Source organism: Carcharhinus amblyrhynchos, chromosome 20 (genome assembly GCF_965287045.1).
Source record: "Carcharhinus amblyrhynchos chromosome 20, sCarAmb.v2.hapA, whole genome shotgun sequence".
NCBI classification, from domain to species: domain Eukaryota; kingdom Metazoa; phylum Chordata; class Chondrichthyes; order Carcharhiniformes; family Carcharhinidae; genus Carcharhinus; species Carcharhinus amblyrhynchos.
In genome coordinates this window covers 45,074,417-45,094,073 of record NC_137343.1, presented here as the reverse complement: position 1 = coordinate 45,094,073, position 19,657 = coordinate 45,074,417, and the positions used below count along the sequence as shown (strand labels likewise).

The following is a 19,657-nucleotide window of genomic DNA, read 5'->3' as shown; positions in this document are numbered from 1 at the left end:
ATGTGGTGCTTTATTGCATTGCTGCTAGCCAGCATTAGCTGGGCAGCACAGTGGTTAGCACTGCTATCTCACAGCACCAGGGATCTGGTTTCAATTCCAGCCTCTGGTGACTGTCTGTGTGGCATTTGCATGTTCTCCCCATGTCTGCGTGAGTTTCCTTCAGGTGCTCCAGTTTCCTGCACAGTCCAAAGATGGTGCAGATTAGGCTGATTGGTCATGATAAATTGCCCTTAGTGTCAGGGAATTAACAGGATAAATACATGGGGTTACGGGGTTAAGACTTGGGTGGGATTGTTATCGGTGCAGACCTGATGGGCCAAACAACCACCTTCTGTGCTTTAGGAATTCTATAATAGAGAAGCTAGCACACAAAAATGGAAAGCATACTGTCTTAAACCACACACCAGAGTAGTTGCATCACATGAACCTGTTAGACACACAGACATAGTTTTGCTTATCATCCCTTTTGTCATTTAATCTCTTACTTTCCAGTTTCTCACACACCTTCCAGTTTATTATCACTCCCTTTCCCTCATTCCCTCTCTTACTTAAAAACTTATCTTTAAATTTTTTCAGTGTAAAGGAAGGTGCCAGGCTTGAACTGTTAACTCTTTCCCACTCCACAGAATTTGCCAGAGTTGCTGAGTATTTCCAGTATCCTCTATTATTTCAGATTCCAGCATCCACTGTATTTGGCCTTCATCTTCTATTCATTTCTCTGAATTTGCTGAACCATTCAAACTATTGTCATTTTTTGTCCAATCAGGGGATGGGATTTGAACTTCTGTCCAATCAGAACGAGGTAGGCGGGTGCCCAATCAGTGTGCAGCGTTTAGATCATCCAATAGAGCTGCCAGATTTTATCCAATCAATGATTGGATTCCGCGCTGACAGCCAATCAGCTGCTGCGTTTGGTGGACGATTTGGCGCCAAGTTTGGAGTTGAAGCAATCGGCTTGGTGCTGCTGGAGTCCCGGTTCCGCGGAGCGAGGGAGCGTCGGGTGCGGGAGTCCCGGGCCGGCGGAGTGAGGGAGCGTCGGGTGCGGGAGCCCCGGGCCGGCGGAGTGAGGGAGCGCCGAGCCCCGGGCCAGCGGAGCGAGGGAGAGCCGGGTGCGGGAGCCCCGGGCCGGCGGAGCGAGGGAGTACCCGGGGGTTACGGGCTATATCAGCGACACGCACCATGTTCGTGTCGGATTTCCGGAAGGAATTCTACGATGTGATAGTCAATCAGGTGAGGAGTTTATCGAAGAGGGAGAAGGCCGGTGGCAGGGGCTGGTACACAAGCCTGGCCTCTGAAAAGCCGAGGCATGAATCTGTCCGCAGCCTATAGTTGTTGACACTAGGAATTCGGCTCCCTCTCTGGACAACTTCCTTACGATTGAATCAGGTGCTATTTGGCGTTTAATATGCATAAATCAGACCCAGCTGTCACAGGTAAACATTTAGGGCATGCTGGACGCTGGACAGGAATAAGCTTAGTTTATTAGTCACAAGTAAGGTTTACATTAACATTGCAATGAAGTTGCTGTGAAATTCCCCTCGTCCCCGTACTCCAGCACCTGTTCAGGTCAATGCACCTGACCAGCACGTCTTTCAGAATGTGGGAGGAAGCTGGAGGAAACCCACACAGACACAGGGAGAATGTGCAAACTCCATACAGACAGTGACTCAAGCTCGGAATCAAATGTAGGTCCCTGGTGTAAAGGGGCTAAGATCAAGTGTAGTATTGACATGCTGTGCTTGGTGAAGTCATTAGGTTACATTTAAACTTCCATTTGAAGCAACTTTTAAAAGCGGCATCTTGGCCTTTTGACTAAGATGCAAATAAGATAAAGCCTTGGAGGAGAGCTATGCCTACAATCAGCTTGGATCATATAGATCAAGCCCAAGATGGGATGTGAGAGCCCTGTCTTGTCAGCTTGGATCAGGAATGTCTCAACTTATTGAGACTTTGAATTGGAATAAAAACAAAAAGCAGCAGTACTAACCACTGTGCTATTGTGCTGCCCCGTGGGTGAATATTGCCGCCTTTTGTAAACAAACAAGAATAAAGGTAATAATTAATTAATGGAAAATCTGTGTTCATTTTCTTGATAATGAAATCACTGAAAAAGCCAGCATTTATAGCCCATCTCTTGATGCCCTTGAAGGTGCTGTGAGTTGCCACCTTGAACTGCAGCAGTTCATGACTGCCAGTGCAGCCAGGTGTTAGGGAGGAAAATTCATGATTTTGATCCAGCAACAATGAAGAAGCAGCAATGTGTTTCCAGATCAGGATTATGGGTGTGTGGCTTGGAGTGGAACTTGCAGGTGATAGTATTCCCATTCATATGTTGCCCTTGTTCATCTTGGTGGTGGAAGTTGTGGGTTTGAAAGGTGATTTTGAAGGAGCCTTGGCATGTTACCAAGATTGGTGGAACGGCAAATTGTGTGGAGAGTTTGCAGAAGGATCTAGATAGGCTGGGCGAATGGGCCAGGAACTGGCAAATGGAATTTAATGTTGGCAAATGTGAGGTGGTCCACTTTGGTAGGAATAATGGTAGGAAAGACTATTACTTACTTGGCGAAAAACTGCAGCAGGTGGCGGTGCAGAGGGACCTCGGGGTCCTTGTGCATGAGTCGCAAAAACCCAGCCTACAGGTGCAGCAGGTGGTCAGGAAGGCCAATGGGATGCTGGCCTTCATAGCAAGGGGGATTGAATATAAAAGTAGGGAGGTCTTGCTGCAGCTGTATGGGGCACTGGTGAGGCCGCAGCTGGAGTACTGTGTGCAGTTTTGGTCGCCGCACTTATGCAAGGATATTTTGGCCTTGGAGGGAGTGCAGAGGAGGTTTACTAGGCTGATGCCGGAGTTGAGGGGGCTGAGCTATGAGGAGAGGCTGAATAAACTAGGCTTGTACTCGTTAGAGTTTAGAAAAATGAGAGGAGATCTCATTGAGACATATAAGATGATGAATGGGATGGATAGGATAGAGGTGGGGAGGCTCTTCCCGCTCAGAAAGGACAGTAGGACTAGGGGGCACAGCCTCAAGATAAAGGGGGGGGCGGTTTAGAACGGAGTTGAGGAGGAACTTCTTCACTCAAAGGGTGATGAATCTCTGGAATTCTCTGCCCGTTGAAGTGGTGGAGGCTGCCTCGCTAAATATTTTTAAGACGCGGGTTGATAGGTTTTTGATAGGCAAGGGGATTAGGGGTTATGGGGGGAGGGCGGGAATATGGAACTGAGCCACGACAGATCAGCCATGATCTTATAGAATGGCGGGGCAGGCTCGAGGGGCTAGATGGCCTACTCCTGCTCCTATTTCTTATGTTCTTATGTTGTAATGTGCGCATTCTACCACTGTGTTTGTAATGGAAGGAGAGAGTACTTAAGATGGTGGATAGGGTGCTAGTCAAGTGAATTGCTTTGTCCTGAAGGATGTTGAGCTTGAGTGTTGTTAGACCTGCACTCATCCTGGCAAGTGGAGAGCATTCCTTTATAATGTTCAGTTTTATGCCTTGTAGACAGTGAATAGACTTTTGGAGGCAGGAGCTAAGTTACTTACCGCAGGATTCCCATCTTCTGACCTGGTTTTGTAGATATGTATTTATATGGCTGGCCCAGTTAAGTTTCTGGTCAGTGAAAACCCCTGCAATGTTAATAATGGAAATTTAGTGATGGTAGTACTGTTGAATGTCAAGGGTAGATGGTTAGCCTCACTTTAGTTGGTGATGTTTCTTGCCTGACATTTGGGGCACAAATGGTGCTTGGTATTTATCCTTGCAAGTCTGTTGCATGTGGACACAAAGTGTATTTCAATCTCTGAAATGTTGTAAATGGAATTGAACGCTGCAATTGTATGTAAACAGCTCCACTTCCTACTTTATGTTGGACGGAAGGACACTGATGAAGCAAGTGAAGATGGTTGAGACCAGGACCTCACCCTGAGGAACTCCTGGAATGATTTATTGAGGCTGAGAACATTGACCTCTATCCACATTGTGCTAGGTATGACTCCAATCAGTGAAGAACTTTCTCTCTGATTCTCATTTATTTCAATATTGCTATGGCTCCTTGGTTAAATGCTACCTTGATATCAGCAGTCACATTCACCTTGTGTCTCAAGTTCAGTGTTTTGTCCATGTTTGGACCAAGGCTGTAATGAGGTATGGAGATCAATACACCTGATGGAATCTAAACACCGTTTTGGTGAGTACGTTGTTGCTGAGCAAGTGCTGCTCATTCGCAAACTGAACATCTTGCTCCATCACTTTGCTGCAGATTGAGAGAAGACATTGTGATAAATGCCAAATTGGGTTGGCCTATCTTTTATGGACAGGACACAGTTGGGCAATTTTCCATGATGGCAGTGCTGTAGCTACACTGAGGCTGGAGCTAGTTCTGGAGCAAGGTGTGAATACTACAGTTGGGAGGTTGTCCAGAGCCTTAACTTGATGTAACCAGTGCACTAACCATTTCTTGATATAACATATAGTGAATCGAATTGTCTGCCAAATATATTGGTGGGAGCCTCGGGAGGAGGCAGACTTGGATAATCCACTGAACACTTACGGCTGTAGATAGTTGCAAATGCTTCATCCTTGTCCTTTGCATTGAGCTTTGGCATCATTGTGGATAGAAATGTTTGTGGAGCCTTCTCCTCCAGTAAGTTGTTAATTATTATCACCACCATCATTTATCGTTTATCCTAAAACTCAGTTATGTGGAATTTCCGCTAAACCACAACACTGAGATGCTTCCAAATGGAGTTTCAACACTGGATAATCCCACTAGCTTCATGAAGCCTTCACTGTTAATATTTTGATATTGATGACCTCTGCATTATCATACTGGAATAGAGGCTCCAGTGCTATATGGGGGCCAGGTATTCAAACCTGGGCAAGGCCCCTTTTGCTGATGCTGGCTAGATGGAAGATGCACTGATTCACACAACAGCAAGACAATATAACTGGTTCTTCCAGTTTAGGGTGCTTCATATTGCATTACTCCCATTCTCCGCATTGCCTTTAACAAAGGCTGTTTATTCAGTTGTCTGGGTTATTCAGATTGTTAATGTTCCAACCATTAAGAATTTGTAAGGAAGGTTACAGGGCCCTTTGTTCAACAGATGACTCTGATCCAGTTGGCCAGGCTTGGCTTATGGAATGAAGATGACCTTTGTATAGTTCCCTTTGAATTTGGGCTCTGCAGTCCACAGATCTTTAGCATGGCTTCAGAGATCATGTGGTGCAGGTTAAGAACATAAGAAATAGGAGCAGGAGTAGGCCAACTAGCCCTTCGAGCCTGCCCCGCCATTCAATAAGATCATGGCTGATCTGTCGTGGCTCAGTTCCACATTCCCGCCCTCTCCCCATAACCCTTAATCCCCTCTCTCATCAAAAACCCATCAACCCGCGTCTTAAAAATATTTAGCGAGGCAGCCTCCACCACTTCAACGGGCAGAGAATTCCAGAGATTCACCACCCTTTGAGTGAAGAAGTTCCTCCTCAACTCTGTTCTAAACCGCCCCCCCTTTATCTTGAGGCTATGCCCCCTAGTCCTACTATCCTTTCTGAGTGGGAAGAGTCTCTCCACCTCTATCCTATCCATCCCATTCATCATCTTATATGTCTCAATGAGATCTCCCCTCATTCTTCTAAACTCTAACGAGTACAAGCCTAATCTATTCAGCCTCTCCTCATAGCTCAACCCCCTCAACTCCGGCATCAGCCTAGTAAACCTCCTCTGCACTCCCTCCAAGGCTAAAATATCCTTGCGTAAGTACTCTATGGTACTGCCTTGATTGCCCTTTTACTTTGGGTCACAGCCAGATAAAGTAATCTAAAAAGTCATCGTCCGGTTTTAAAATATTGTAAATTAGCCATGAGGCTATAGATATTACTATAGACATGTATAAAATATATTATGAAAAATATAACATGAGACCTTAACCCTCTTACACCAAACTTGTGTTTTGTTTTCCAGAGAGTATTATTACTTGTTGCCTTAGACGTTGATGCACTTTGTGCCTGCAAAATTCTTCAGGTGAGTGGTGCTGAATATAATAGTCGCTAATCCATGTTGGATTATTCAGTTTATTGTAGTGATTTTAGTGTGTTCCCTGCATCAGTTTTAGAGTCTGTTGCTGGAAGTGTTCAATAGTGGTCATTTCAGAGGGTAACAAACCATAGGATTGGTTTTGTTATTCTGAAGGCAAAAGTGGAAATCATTATGTCATATATCTTCACTGTTAAGCAGAATTCCCAAACAGAAACAAAGTTGGAGATGGGTGAGACAGGATTAATTGCTCTTTTTCATTGCTCTTTTAATTGTCTTTTTCACCAGACACCTTGAACTGTTGAAATCTCGTGCAACTGAGCACAAAAGGCCTATGGACTCTATTTGAATATGTGGATAAAATCTGTTTTGAAATGCCCTGTCTTAAGTCATTCAGGTGGCAATCAACTCTGACTCGATTTTTGATAGTCCCCTATTATTCCTGAAGAATTTTGATGATTCAGAGTTGTCAAATAATTTGTCATGCTGCAGTGAGTGTTAATTAGGACTTGACATATTATAGGGCTGGAAAAAACAATTAATGATTAAATTCTGAAAGGGTGGTCCTTAGGCTGAGCTAGTTGATAGGAAGGAATAGGAAGGCATTTTAGTTCAGTAGTTCAATATAGTCTGAAGATGGGTTTTGCTGAATAACTTCCAGAGAACACTCTCATTCTATATAGTAAAAGGTTTTGTACTCCTGCTCATACTTCCAAGAGGATACAAGATTGAAGGAATTTTTTTTTGTGGGGACACCATTATAACAGGATAGCTTTGTCACTTCTCCATCCTTGCATGAAATGTAATATGCTGGTATTGTAATTGTAGAACAGTATTCCTCAGAAATAATACTTCTCCATGTGACTTTCCACTGACGAGGTCGGTTGGCTTGTCTTGCCTTGCCTTTTTGTCTATAAATTTGATGGCTGATATGCTTTCCACAGGTGCACTTTCTTTTGCTAGAGCCCCTGAAATTCTATACAGTTGGTTGGGTTGGGGGACATGATGAACTTTGTCAGGGCCCTGCCAACTTAGGATTTCAAGGAGTCTGCAAATCAAAACAAAGTTTGCTGCCTGAGATATTGGAGGAACACAAACTTAAATTGAGGTCCATAACCACTACTTTGTGGAAGGATATGATGCTCAAATAAAGAAATGTAACCGTTTGTTTAATTCATTCCAGGCCCTTTTCCAGTGTGACCATGTTCTGTACACATTGGTTCCAGTGGCAGGATGGCAAGACCTGGAGACAGCATTTCTTGAGCACAAAGAACAGGTATGTGAGTTCCTACTCAGCCTCTGTATGGTAAGAAAAACCTGCTATTAAATACTTTTCAATCCATAAATATTTACGTTTGTGCCCAGCTGGAGGGAATGATTAATTGTTAAATTCTGAAAGGGTCCCTTAAGGAGGAATAGAAGGAATTTTAATAGAATAGTTCCATCTAGTGTAAAGATAGAGTTTTGCTTCATAACCTCGGAGACATTTCCTGCACACACTTTTGATATACTTTTTTTGTGAATTAGTATGCAATCAGAAAAAAGATTCCCGCAACACGGCAAGACATCATATAAATGATCATCACCGGGATGTTTAATCTATATTGGGACAAAACAATAAACGTCTTTCTAGAAGCTGGGCAGTCAGATATGTTTTAAGTGAAGAGAAAGTTATGACAAGGCTGTGCATTGTTGCCAAATTATTCAATCCAGGAAATAAAATGTCAGTATTTCAGCCATTTGATTAGAGCTGAAAAGCTCCAGAGGTCTCTTCTGGAAGGCAGGGTGACAGGCTGCAGAAAGGAGAGTAGACCTAGATATAGTTGTATGATGGACATCACAGAGCAGTTGCAGGCAAGCTACAGTGGATGTGTGAGGCTGGCACAAGATCTACCATGACAGCAGATTGGAAGGAGTTGCTACAAGCAGGACAAGCGGATATTATTTTGTAAACAGCAATCAGAAGAATGAGTTGAGTTATAGCTTCTAATTAAATTCTATCTGTTAGCCATAGAAGTACTTGAAGCACATCTTTGTGACATGCTTGTGACAGATCAGCATTTATGATGGAAAATTGGAAGTGGTTCAACAGCCTCTTAAAAATCCTGCTTTTGACAAAATAATTTATCTTTTTGTTTACCCAATTCTCCAGATCAGAGTCCACTTTACTCCCAGCATGTGAAGCACTCTGGGATGATTTCTTTGTTCAAGGGATGCAGAATAGATTTTGGTAATTGCAAAACATAACAAAAGTCAACAACAACAATAACTTGCATATAGTGCCTTTAATGTAGAAATTCTAAGGCACTTGAACAGGATTGACACTGAACCAAAGAACAAGATGTTAAGACAATTGACTAACAGCTTGTTTGAGGAGGTAAGATTCAGGGCGCATCTTACAAAAGCGAGTGAAGAGGGAATTCAAGCTGGTGGCTTAGATGGCTGAAGGCATGATGGCTAACGGTGGGACCTAAGAAGTATGGGATGCACATTCCTTAAGAAATTGGAGAACTGGAAAGTTTGTTAATTTTATGAAGCTGTTTGCTGTGTTTCAAGGTGAGAGATTGTTGTGTCTTAGCAAGTACATGAGAGCTAGCATGGGGATAAACAGTGCAGTTTACTTCTGCATGTGGAGTATTTACAATGAGAAATCTCACAACACCAGGTTAGCGTCCAATCAGTTTATTTGATAGTAAACCCAGAAGCTTTTGGAAATGCTATTCCTTCGTCAGGTGTGTGGAAAGTTCTGATCAGAGAAGGGCATACAAAGGTGCACACGGTTTACAGAATACTGATTAGAATGCGAGTCTTAGTCCAACGCCGGCATCTCCACATGTACAGTACTTAAACATAGTATTGTGCTTCTGGCATCAAGTCCTTTGTGTACAGAAAAGGACTGAATCTGTAACTTTCCTGTTTGCAAACCACTGAATCTGTAACTTTCCTGCTTGCAGTTCAAGTACCTTGTGTTGATTAATTGTGGTGCTAATCTGGATCTTCTGGAGACATTGCAACCTGATGAGGATACTGTCTTCTTCATCTGTGATACCCACAGACCCATTGACATTGTTAATGTTTATAATGATACACAGGTATGTCTGTCAATTAAATTAGTTATTTACGCTTGTTATAAACTGATTTCTATGTGTAAGTCATTGGACTTGGAATTGAATTTTATTCCCTGCACTGCTCATGTATTGTTTTAAAAGTTTTGGTTTGCGTAGCAGAACATTTCCTACTGTTTCCATCTTCTACATTAAGAAATTGCAGCTGAGGAATAGCTTGGACCCAGTGCTGTGTGAAGCTTTCTTCTACTGTGCCCTAGAAATGTGCTCCAATCCCAGTCTTGGACAAACATATCAATTTCATAGATATTTTGTATATTTTAAACACCAAGCTTTCTTTTTGACGTTTTGCACTTATTCTTTGTTTCTACACAATTGTAGGACTTTACAATAGTTTGATGTATTCAGAGACAAGTAATTTATAATACTACGGATTGTTAATGTGGTAGTGTAGTACCAGTCCCCTTTGGCTTGAAGCTTGTTTTTTTTTAGGTAGGCTTTCAATCACACATCCTGGGTTAAAATAGAACAGGCTTTCTATTAACTGCTTTTAGTTGCTGAAACTAACATAGGCCCTATTTTCATTAAAAAAACACAATCACAACTTGAACGATAACTTTAAATTTAAATTCTCATCTTTGTCACTCCTTAATCGAGCGTTCTCTCTGGAACGTGTTTTCCCCTCATAGCGTTCTCTTCTCATTCGCGTTCTCTCTGTTTCTGTCAGATGCGCGTGCATGCCCTTGCTCGCTGTCCCTCCATTGTGTGTAATTTCCTCTTGTGCTCTCTGTCTATTGCACTTCCCCACTCTGTTGGGGTCTCTGCTGCCCACGCTCTCTCTCCTTCTTTGCCTCACCCCTGTCTGCCTTTGTGTGTCTCGCTCTCTACATGCGTCTGTTTCGATCTTTAGAGAGAAAGTACTTTTGTATACAATGTGTTTCTTTTCTTGCTGATGATATCTTACCCTGCTCTTGAGAACATTGAATAGATTCGCAACAGCTACAGATTTGTAAATATTTCCAAATACAGTTGCTGAGACTTCCTGGCTTTTGAATAACTTGTTGATCACATTTGAAAATTGCCAGAGCTGAACAAATCGCAGTTTATTCAAAAACAGCTTGGCTTTTTCCTCAGAGTTTTGCACAGAACCAAAGGAAATTCAATATTGATAGTTCCAGCAGATCTCCATCCCCCACCTGTCTAGAGATTGCTGCATCGTTATTATTGAGTTAGGCTGATCCTAATATTCTACCAGCAGCCTGTTCTTAGGATAGAGATTCACCTTGGGTTGTTTTGCAAATGTTATATGCGGTAACTGGCTTTGAATCCCGTGGAACCTAATGTCAGCAGATCTGGAAATATCAGTTTTACACCATTGCCTGAGATGCGTTTCTACTGCTTTGTGCAGTAAGATTGGATTGAGAGGGATGATCAAAAGTAATTTCTATCACAGGATTGTCCTCTCACAGAGTCCTCCAAATTCCATTAGAGCAAGAATTCAAGAAAACAATCTGGACATCAACAATGGACACCCAGGAACCTGCTTTTAGAACATTTTGTAGTTCCATTTTGGGATGGGATTCAATGTTGCCTGTTTTTGGAACTTTACAACAATTCATAGGTTTAATGCATTATGTCCTTTTAGGTTAAATTGCTGATTAAACAGGATGACGACCTCAGTGTTCCTGCATATGATGACCTCTTCAGGGATGAAGATGATGAAAATTCAGAGGATTCTGGAAATGAAAGTGAAGGGTCAGAGCCTTCTGGAAAACGCAGGCGATTTGATGAAGTGAGTGAACAGGAATCATTGTTCTGAGAATGTACAGTGCTATGGTTGTTCGGGCAGATGAAATGTTTTAACAACTAAACTGAAATCAATGTTGTCCAAGTGTAAACCTCTAAAGAATTCAGATAGATGAGACATTCTTCCAAGGATCCTCAGCCTGCCCAAATCTTGGACTTATTAGTACATTATGGTGTTTGTGCTTATCAGCATAGTTTACTGATCACAGTTAGAACATACTGCCATGCACATAGATTGCTAACATTGACTCTTGGCAACAACTGTTTCTTCTGAATCAGAGCAGTAGGGAGTCTGGGACAACTAATTTAAATTGCAAATATGATTTTCATTTTGAAACAGAAGATCCATTGAGTCAGCAGTTTGTTTCCTTAGAGATTAGAGGAAGAGAAAACAAGTCAGGACTCAAAAGAATAAGGAATAAGCCCCCTGAATCTCTGTCCATTCAGTTAGATCATGGCTGGCTGGTATCTTGACCCCATCTATTCACCTTGGATCTTCAACCCCCTCAGTACCCTTGCCTAACAAGAATCACCATTGACCAAAACTTGATGGAACGAGCCACATAAACGGCAGCATGGTAGCACAGTGGTTAGCACTGCTGCTTCACAGCTCCAGGGACCTGGGTTCGATTTCCGGCTCGGGTCACTGTCTGTGTGGAGTTTGCACATTCTCCTTGTGTCTGCATGGGTTTCCTCTGGGTGCTCTGGTTTCCTCCCACAGTCCAAAGATGTGCGGGTTAGGTTGATTGGCCATGCTAAAATTGCCCCTTAGTGTCCTGGGATGTGTAGGTTAGAGGGATTAGCAGGTAAATGTGTAGGGATATGGGGGGGGTAGAGCCTGGGTGGGATTGTGGTCGGTGCAGACTCGATGGGCTGTAGGGTTCTATGTTCTATAAATACTGTTTACAAGAGCAGGTCAGAGATTGTATATTTTGCAGCAGGTGACTCGCCTCCTGACTCCCCTAAATCTTTTCACAAGGTAGGAATGCTCTCCATTTACCTGGTTGTATGCAGCACTAATAACACTGCTAGACTGATTTCTCCTGCACTATTTTTAGCCTTCAATACCTTTACTTCTGCTGCAACGTAGTTGCAGTCTGTACCACCTAGAAGCTGCGATGCAGCAATGTGTCAAGGTTTCTTCAACAGTATCTCCCAAATTCATGCCTTTGCAGTCTAGAGTATGAGCAGCAGGTACATGGGAACACCACCACCTATAAGTTCCTCTGAAAGTCATGCGCTGTCCAAACTTGGAAATGTATCACTATTTATTCATCATATCTGGGTCAAAAGCTTGGAATTCCCTGCGAGTACCTTCTCCACAGAGGCTGCGGCGGTTCAAGAATGTGGCTCACTCACCACCACCTTAAGGGCAATTGGGAATAGGCCACAAATGATTACCTAGTTTGACCAAATCAAAATAAATGTATTAATCTCAGATTTTAAATTTTCAAGATACTGTACACTGTCTGTTCAGGCACCAGAACAGGCGCCATCCTCCAGAAGATCCTGCCGCCGGCCAGAAGAGTGCCACCTCCCATTGCCAAGGAAATGATGTGAGGCATAGATCTGGAATAGTCTGTTCTTCTAGTTAGTTGTTCAACACTTTGATCTCGTAACCCCTCCCTAATTAACTCCAGAAACTTGTTGCTCTTGGCATTACTGTTCACTTGATTTAACCAGTCTGTGTGCAAGTTTTAAGTCACCTATGGTCACCGTAATGCCCATGATGCATGCTTCTCTCATCACCTGATAAGTACTATGCCGCAAATTACCATTACTATTAGGTGACCTATTAATAACTCCAACCACCGTCCGTTGTCTTTTACTGATTCTTAGCTCCACCCAAACAGATTCCGTACACTGTTCTGATCTGAGATCTAGTGCACTGATCCCATTCCTTATCAGCGCAGTTCCTTTTCTTGTTTGTCCTTCCTAAACATTAAATATCCTTGAATATTCAATTCAAAATCTTGGTGACTAGGCAGCCATGTTTCTTGAATGACAATTATATTGTATCCATTTACCTGTATTTGTGCCTTTAGATCAACTACTTTGTTATGAATGCTGCACACATTCAGGTAGAGCGCCTTTAACTTTGTCTTTTTGACACTGGTTACCATTCGGTGCATTCTGAATGCAAATCTCCTTGCAGGTATATCAGTGCCAGAACTTATACAGTTCCAGAACCAGTCCCAATGTCTCAGAAATCTGATGCCCTAACCCCTGCATAGTTTCTACAGTCACATATTTAATCGAGCAGTCCTCCTATTCTTATAAGCAGTAGCACATGGAACTTGGCGTAATCGTGACATTACTGCTCTTGAGATCCTGCTTCCTGTATTCTTATACCCATTCCTACCTAGGTTGTTGGTGCCAATATGGACTGCAAAATGTCTGATCTCCACCACCCCAAAGGATGTCCTGCAGCCGCTCCGTGATATAGTTAACCCTGGTACCATGGAGGCAAGGCACTTTGGAGGCAATACACTCATGTGTATTGAGTCATGTTTACTATTGCAGAAGTGCCTATCTGATCCCCTGACTATGGAATCCCCTATCACTATTGCTCTTCTATTTTTCCTCTCCTGTACAGTTGAGTCGCCCATGGTGTCACAGGGTTTGCTCTGGCAGCACTTACCTGAGGCAGTATCACCATCATCAGCTTTCAAAATAGTAAAATGATTACCAAACAGGACAGACTTGGGCCTCTTGCGCTACCTGCCTGGTTGTCTTAGACTGCCTGGCAGTCACCCATTCCCTCTCTGACTATACACTTCAAACCCGCAAGTGTGACCATCTCCCTAAATATGAAATCCACGGTTAACTAATTTCAGGTGAGCAGGAATTTTACTACAGGTAGTTTCAGCATCATTTAGCTAGAGAGAACATAAATGGATGAGGGTTTCCATCACCAAACACTGTTGAACATCCACTGATTTGAAAGGTAATCAGATTGGTTTTGTGTAATGCCCTGAACACTGCAACAGCATTGTGATTCTCATTGCTCGGGCCACTGAATCATGAACGATGATCAGTTGGACGAGTTTCAGAACATTCGTGATGCCTGTTTAATGATATTGCACTCACCGAGACTCAAGAAGAGAAGCACGTTGAAAAATTAATAGCTGAAGTGGAAACTTTGTTTTATTTAGGATGATATCACTCATGAGAAAATTTTCTTGCAATTTGATCATGTCCTTCGCACTGTAGCATGGAGAACTTTGAATTCATTCTACTTCTGTAACTCATTATTTGACATATATGTTTATGAAATCCTTCTGAGTCAGAGGGCGTTGAGCCCTTCAGAATATCTCCTGATTAGTTTGTGTTGACGAGAATGTTGTTGCAATTCAAAAAAAAATTCCTTCTTCAAGGTGGCCATGGAGAGGAGAATAGATCGAAGACGTCAGCGCCGAGAATGGGAGGACCGCAGGTACCGGTCACTGATTCAGTTTCATGTATCTATTTGTTTGAACAGTTCTAAAAACAAATTGTACATTTTAATATCAAAATGGCATGTTCTGTCCATATTGAAGTGCATGAGTTAACGAGAGGGTAACTTGGTGTTTGTTGTGCCCGCCCCCACCCCCACCCACCCCATCCTGAACTATGAAAGCTCTTTTATTTCTCTGCTCCCCTCATCACAGACATCCCCAATCAATACCAAATAAAATAAAGAATTGCCATCAATTAAATATGGTTTCTTCTGTTGAGAGAATTCTCAATTTCAGCTGGGCCATATGAAGAGATGATAACTGCGATGATATGCACCCCTATTCCCCCCAAACATCCTTTGAGGGTGACAAATTCACTGTTGGGAATTTCTGAAGTCTTTCTCCCTTTTAGCCTTGTATTTTCTATATTTGGATCTACTTCATCCACTCCATGCTGGTAGTTGGCGTTACGCAAATGATGTTGTTTAATGTTGTGCAGAGAGACAGTGCCTTCCACAATCAATTTGTGCAGAGATTCTATAGTTCTCATTGTTTCATCATTGGCAATGTTCTGTTAATTCATCTGAAATAAGGTATCATTTTGCACAGGGCTTTTCATCACATATTTTGTTCAGTTGATGTAGTTCCTTATGTAGAGATTTGGGACAGAAATTTCTGATCCCACCAATGGCAGGAGACATGACAGGCAGGGGCACAAAATTTGGCAAGATGACCAAAGTCAGTTTTCCACCAGTGAAATTAGTTTGAAATGTAGTTCCTCCAGTGTTGATGGCGGGCTAAAGACTTTCCTGCTGATTTTTGTCAGGAACTACATTAGCATTCATATGCAGCTCATGCTCATTGAAAGGCTAACTTGCTGGAATCACGCTCCCCCTCCAAATTAAGCGCACGCTAGTGGATAATTAAAATGGTATGTTTCCTGACCACATATAAGCAGCATGCACCTGGCAAGCTTCTTTTCATCAATGACTTTGAGGTACATACCTACATTTGACAGTGTTCCTGCGAGATTTTGAGTGCTTCTGCCACGGCTGGGTGCAGGAGGCAAAACCAATGAGAAGGTGGTAGATGGAGGCAGGACCAGGAGGGAAGTGGAGAGGAAGGGGAAGGTGGAGGCAGGACAGAGGGGGTGTGGTGACAGTGCGGCAAGGAATAGAGGGGAGTAGTGAAAGACTGTCCTGGATCAAGAGTTAAGAGACTGTTCCAAGGAGGAATCAAAGACTATTCTGGAGCTGAGACATATTGAAGAGATTGTCCCTGGGTTGAGGCCACGCTGTCAGGGCTATTTTGAACAAACTGTCTTGGGGTTGAGGTATGCTCAGGTATATTGATCAGACTGTATGGGCTACATTGGAGGTCTCTAAATGGCAGGTGTACCTTTATCCTGGGTCTTGGGGCTGCAAAGACCTCCCCTATCAATTATGCACAGCATGGCCCCACTGAGCGTGGCCAGTCATCTAAGGAATTTGGTCGAGAGGGTTAGAAGCAACGTACCACGAAGCAGATCGCACAGTTGCGTTCAGGGACAGCATCTGCATGAAATATCCAAAAATACCTTTTGGAGTGTGGGAGGAAACCAGAGCACTCTGAGGAAACCCACGCAGACATGATGAGGACGTATAGGTTCCACACAGTCACCCAAGGCTGGAATTAAACCCAGGTCCCTGGTGCTGTGAGGCAACAGTGGTAAGCAATGGGCCATCATGCCACCAAAATGGTGATCTTAAAGTGTCTGGCTGACATGCCATGCTAATGTCCCAACTGCTGGAGTATGTGACATCCCTATAGACTCTAACCCTGAGACTGCCCACTGTTTATGGGAGTGAGAGTTTGGAGTCAGGCGAAGGTTCACTTATTCTTTTCTTGCATACAGGGTGTTCCTTTTTTGTGACAGATGGGCCTTAATTCCCAGACAACCTTTCTGTCCAGTGTGATCAGGTTGGTGGATCTCCTATTCCTGTTCCTTGGAAAGAGGACCTCCTGTTTTTCCTGTAGCCTGGAGGAGAATTCTCAGGGAGGCCTCAGTGAACTATGGTGGCAGAGGGTTTGTTTCTTTTTGGGGCTATTACAGTGAGTTTACATCTTTGCTGTTTACACATGGCATCAGAACCTTGACCCCAGGAGGTATTGGTGAGATTTGTCAAGTTCCTCATTGCATAAATGATAAGCGGATGGTCTGGTGTGAAAATCTCCCCTGCTGCCCAGTGAGAATCATGGCAGCTTTCCCATCCCCCACCCCACCCCACTTGGCCACCAGAATGGAAAATTCTGTCCATTTCTCCGCCTGTATTGACTTGAATGATGTTTGAGATTGGTTTGTTCTCACTTTCCAGATCACCCCAACAACTGGCCCTCCAAAAAAACTTTACTCTCCTAAAGCAGAAACCTTATCTTGAGGACTCTTTTTAAACTAAACCTTTCCCAGTATTAGACAGACAGAGCAGTGTTGCTGGAAGCATTTAGGAAAATTTACTACTGTAATGGATTTAAAGCAGGAATGATTAAATTAATATAAAAGATTTACCAGTTGGATGCATCTCATTGCTATAATTTAGAAGAATGTGCTTTCATGTGTAGAGTGTACAGCTGAGTGTACTGTCCATTTATGAAAGTTGAGAAGGTGAGAAGAACAGAAGAAATAGGAGCAGGAGTAGGCCAACTAGCCCTTCGAGCCTGCCCCGCCATTCAATAAGATCATGGCTGATCTGTCGTGGCTCAGTTCCACATTCCCGCCCTCTCCCCATAACCCTTAATCCCCCCTCTCATCAAAAACCCATCAACCCGCGTCTTAAAAATATTTAGCGAGGTAGCCTCCACCACTTCAACGGGCAGAGAATTCCAGAGATTCACCACCCTTTGAGTGAAGAAGTTCCTCCTCAACTCTGTCCTAAACCGCCCCCCCTTTATCTTGAGGCTATGCCCCCTAGTCCTACTATCCTTTCTGAGCGGGAAGAGTCTCTCCACCTCTACCCTATCCATCCCATTCATCATCTTATACGTCTCAATGAGATCTCCCCTCATTCTTCTAAACTCTAACGAGTACAAGCCTAATCTATTCAGCCTCTCCTCATAGCTCAACCCCCTCAACTCCGGCATCAGCCTAGTAAACCTCCTCTGCACTCCCTCCAAGGCTAAAATATCCTTGCGTAAGTACGGCGCCCAAAACTGCACACAGTACTCCAGCTGCAGCCTCACCAATGCCCTATACAGCCGCAGCAAGACCTCCCTACTTTTATATTCAATCCCCCTCGCGATGAAGGCCAGCATCTCATTCGCCTTCCTGACCACCTGCTGCACCTGCAAGCTGGGTTTTTGCGACTCATGCACAAGGACCCCAAGGTCCCTCTGCACCGTCGCCTGCTGCAGTTTTTCACCACGTAAGTAATAATCCTTCCTACCATTATTCCTACCAAAGTGGACCACCTCACACTTGCCAACATTAAATTCCATTTGCCATTTCCTGGCCCATTCGCCCAGCCTATCTAGATCCTTCTGTAGACTCTCCCCACCCTCCGCACAATTTGCCTTTCCACCAATTTTGGTGTCATCAGCAAATTTCGACACCCTACACTCGGTTCCCTCCTCCAGATCATCTATATAAATGGTAAATAGCTGAGGCCCCAGCACCGACCCCTGGGGCACTCCACTAGTCACCAATCCGAATAGCACCCATTGACCCCCACTCTCTGCCTCCTATTTGACAACCAGTCCTCTATCCACGCTAACACCCTACCCCCAACTCCATGCCCCCTGACCTTCTGTAATAACCTCTTGTGAGGTACCTTGTCAAACGCCTTCTGAAAATCAAGAAAGACCACATCCACCGGCTCTCCTCTATCCACCGCCCTAGACACATCCTCACAGAACTCCAGTAAATTTGTCAGACACGACTTCCCTTTAAGGAAACTGTGCTGCGTCTGCTCTATCAAGCAGTTCCCCTCAAGATGCCTCGCTATTTCCTCCCTGATGACGGATTCTAACATTTTACCTACAACAGACGTTAAACTAACTGGCCTATAATTCCCCGCCTTTTGCCTGGCATCCTTCTTAAACAACGGCGTAACATTAGCCACTTTCCAATCTTCCGGCACTTCGCCGGAATCCAGCGACGTCTGGAAAATAACCACCAAGGCATCCACTATCACCTCCGCCATTTCTTTCAGGACCCTCGGATGCATTCCATCCGGTCCTGGGGACTTGTCCACAATCAGCCCCTCCAGTTTGTCGAGCACCACCTCTCTAGTAACAGTAATGTCATCGAGACCCTCCAGTCCTACCACCTTTCCATCTCTAACATCCGGCAAATTATTCACGTCCAGTTATTCAGAAGACAGGATATATAATATACCTTTAGATAAGTGACTGAGCTTTCTAACCAACATACCTGGACATCTACTGGGAAATCACACATATTTGTCCAGTTATATGGATTAACATAAGTTATAGTGGTCTTATCTGAATGCTGCTTATTGAAATTTCAGATGAATAACAGCTTTTAACACGTCACATCTAAATCAAAGGTGGTGGAGACTGGGGTCCAAGGTTGTGAGTGCAGGATGTGATGGGGTGAGCATGTGATATTTGGAGTCACAAGGTTAAGTTGTGTGTGTGTGGTATTGAGGAAAGAATAGCTGCAAGGCTATAACAGGTTACCAACAATTTATTTATTCTTTCTTTGCAGGAGGGAGATTTTGTTTGAATATGAACAATATGAATACCATGGAACTTCAGTACGTATGTATAGCTGCAGTGGGAATATATTTATACTGTTTTTTAAAAAAAATTGTTAGGGTCCTGGACTAGAATGCCAAGTTACTTCCGTTACCACATTTGGCCCAACAATTATTCTATTGGCACAAATGCAAGGATAGGATACTTCGCCCCAGAAGGAATTCCACTGACAAATTAAGGATCGTTTATATTAAAATAAACTTTATTAAAGAGCACAACTTTAAATCTGACTCACAAATGAAGCAGCTTAATTATCAACAGTTAAACAATATTTTTAAAAATGGGTGAAGATCTTAATTTCTGACTTATCAGTTCCAAATGAGCAACATTCTTCTTGTAGCCTCAAATGCCACTTTAAATACAGTTAGCAACCATAAATATACTTGCTATAAGCGTAGACAATCTTGAAGTTTTCAGAGCAAGGGAATGAGTCTCAGTGGCTTGCAGAAGACCTCTACCTTCAAGCAATTCGCAGCCTGAATTGAAAAGTTGTTTCTGTCCTGTAGACCCAGCTCTTCCCATTAACCACGTCATCATACATTCCATTCCTTTAATCAAAAAAA

The 19,657-nt window shown here is 43.3% G+C and overlaps 1 protein-coding gene across 2 annotated transcripts in view; it reads left to right on the top strand.

Moving 5' to 3' along the window:
* The first annotated feature begins 947 nt into the window (after positions 1-947).
* The window catches only part of cdc45 (CDC45 cell division cycle 45 homolog (S. cerevisiae)), a 45,591-nt gene continuing 26,881 nt past the window's right edge, over positions 948-19,657 (top strand). Inside the window, exons 1-7 of one of the 2 annotated variants that reach the window (XM_080208761.1) lie at positions 948-1,230; positions 5,963-6,022; positions 7,218-7,310; positions 8,989-9,126; positions 10,745-10,891; positions 14,283-14,341; positions 19,045-19,093. In XM_080208761.1, coding sequence (XP_080064887.1) covers positions 1,180-1,230; positions 5,963-6,022; positions 7,218-7,310; positions 8,989-9,126; positions 10,745-10,891; positions 14,283-14,341; positions 19,045-19,093 — 597 coding nt within the window. In that variant the 5' untranslated portion in view covers positions 948-1,179. The remainder of the gene's footprint in view (positions 1,231-5,962; positions 6,023-7,217; positions 7,311-8,988; positions 9,127-10,744; positions 10,892-14,282; positions 14,342-19,044; positions 19,094-19,657) is intronic. The other variant, XM_080208760.1, reaches the window with a different exon arrangement.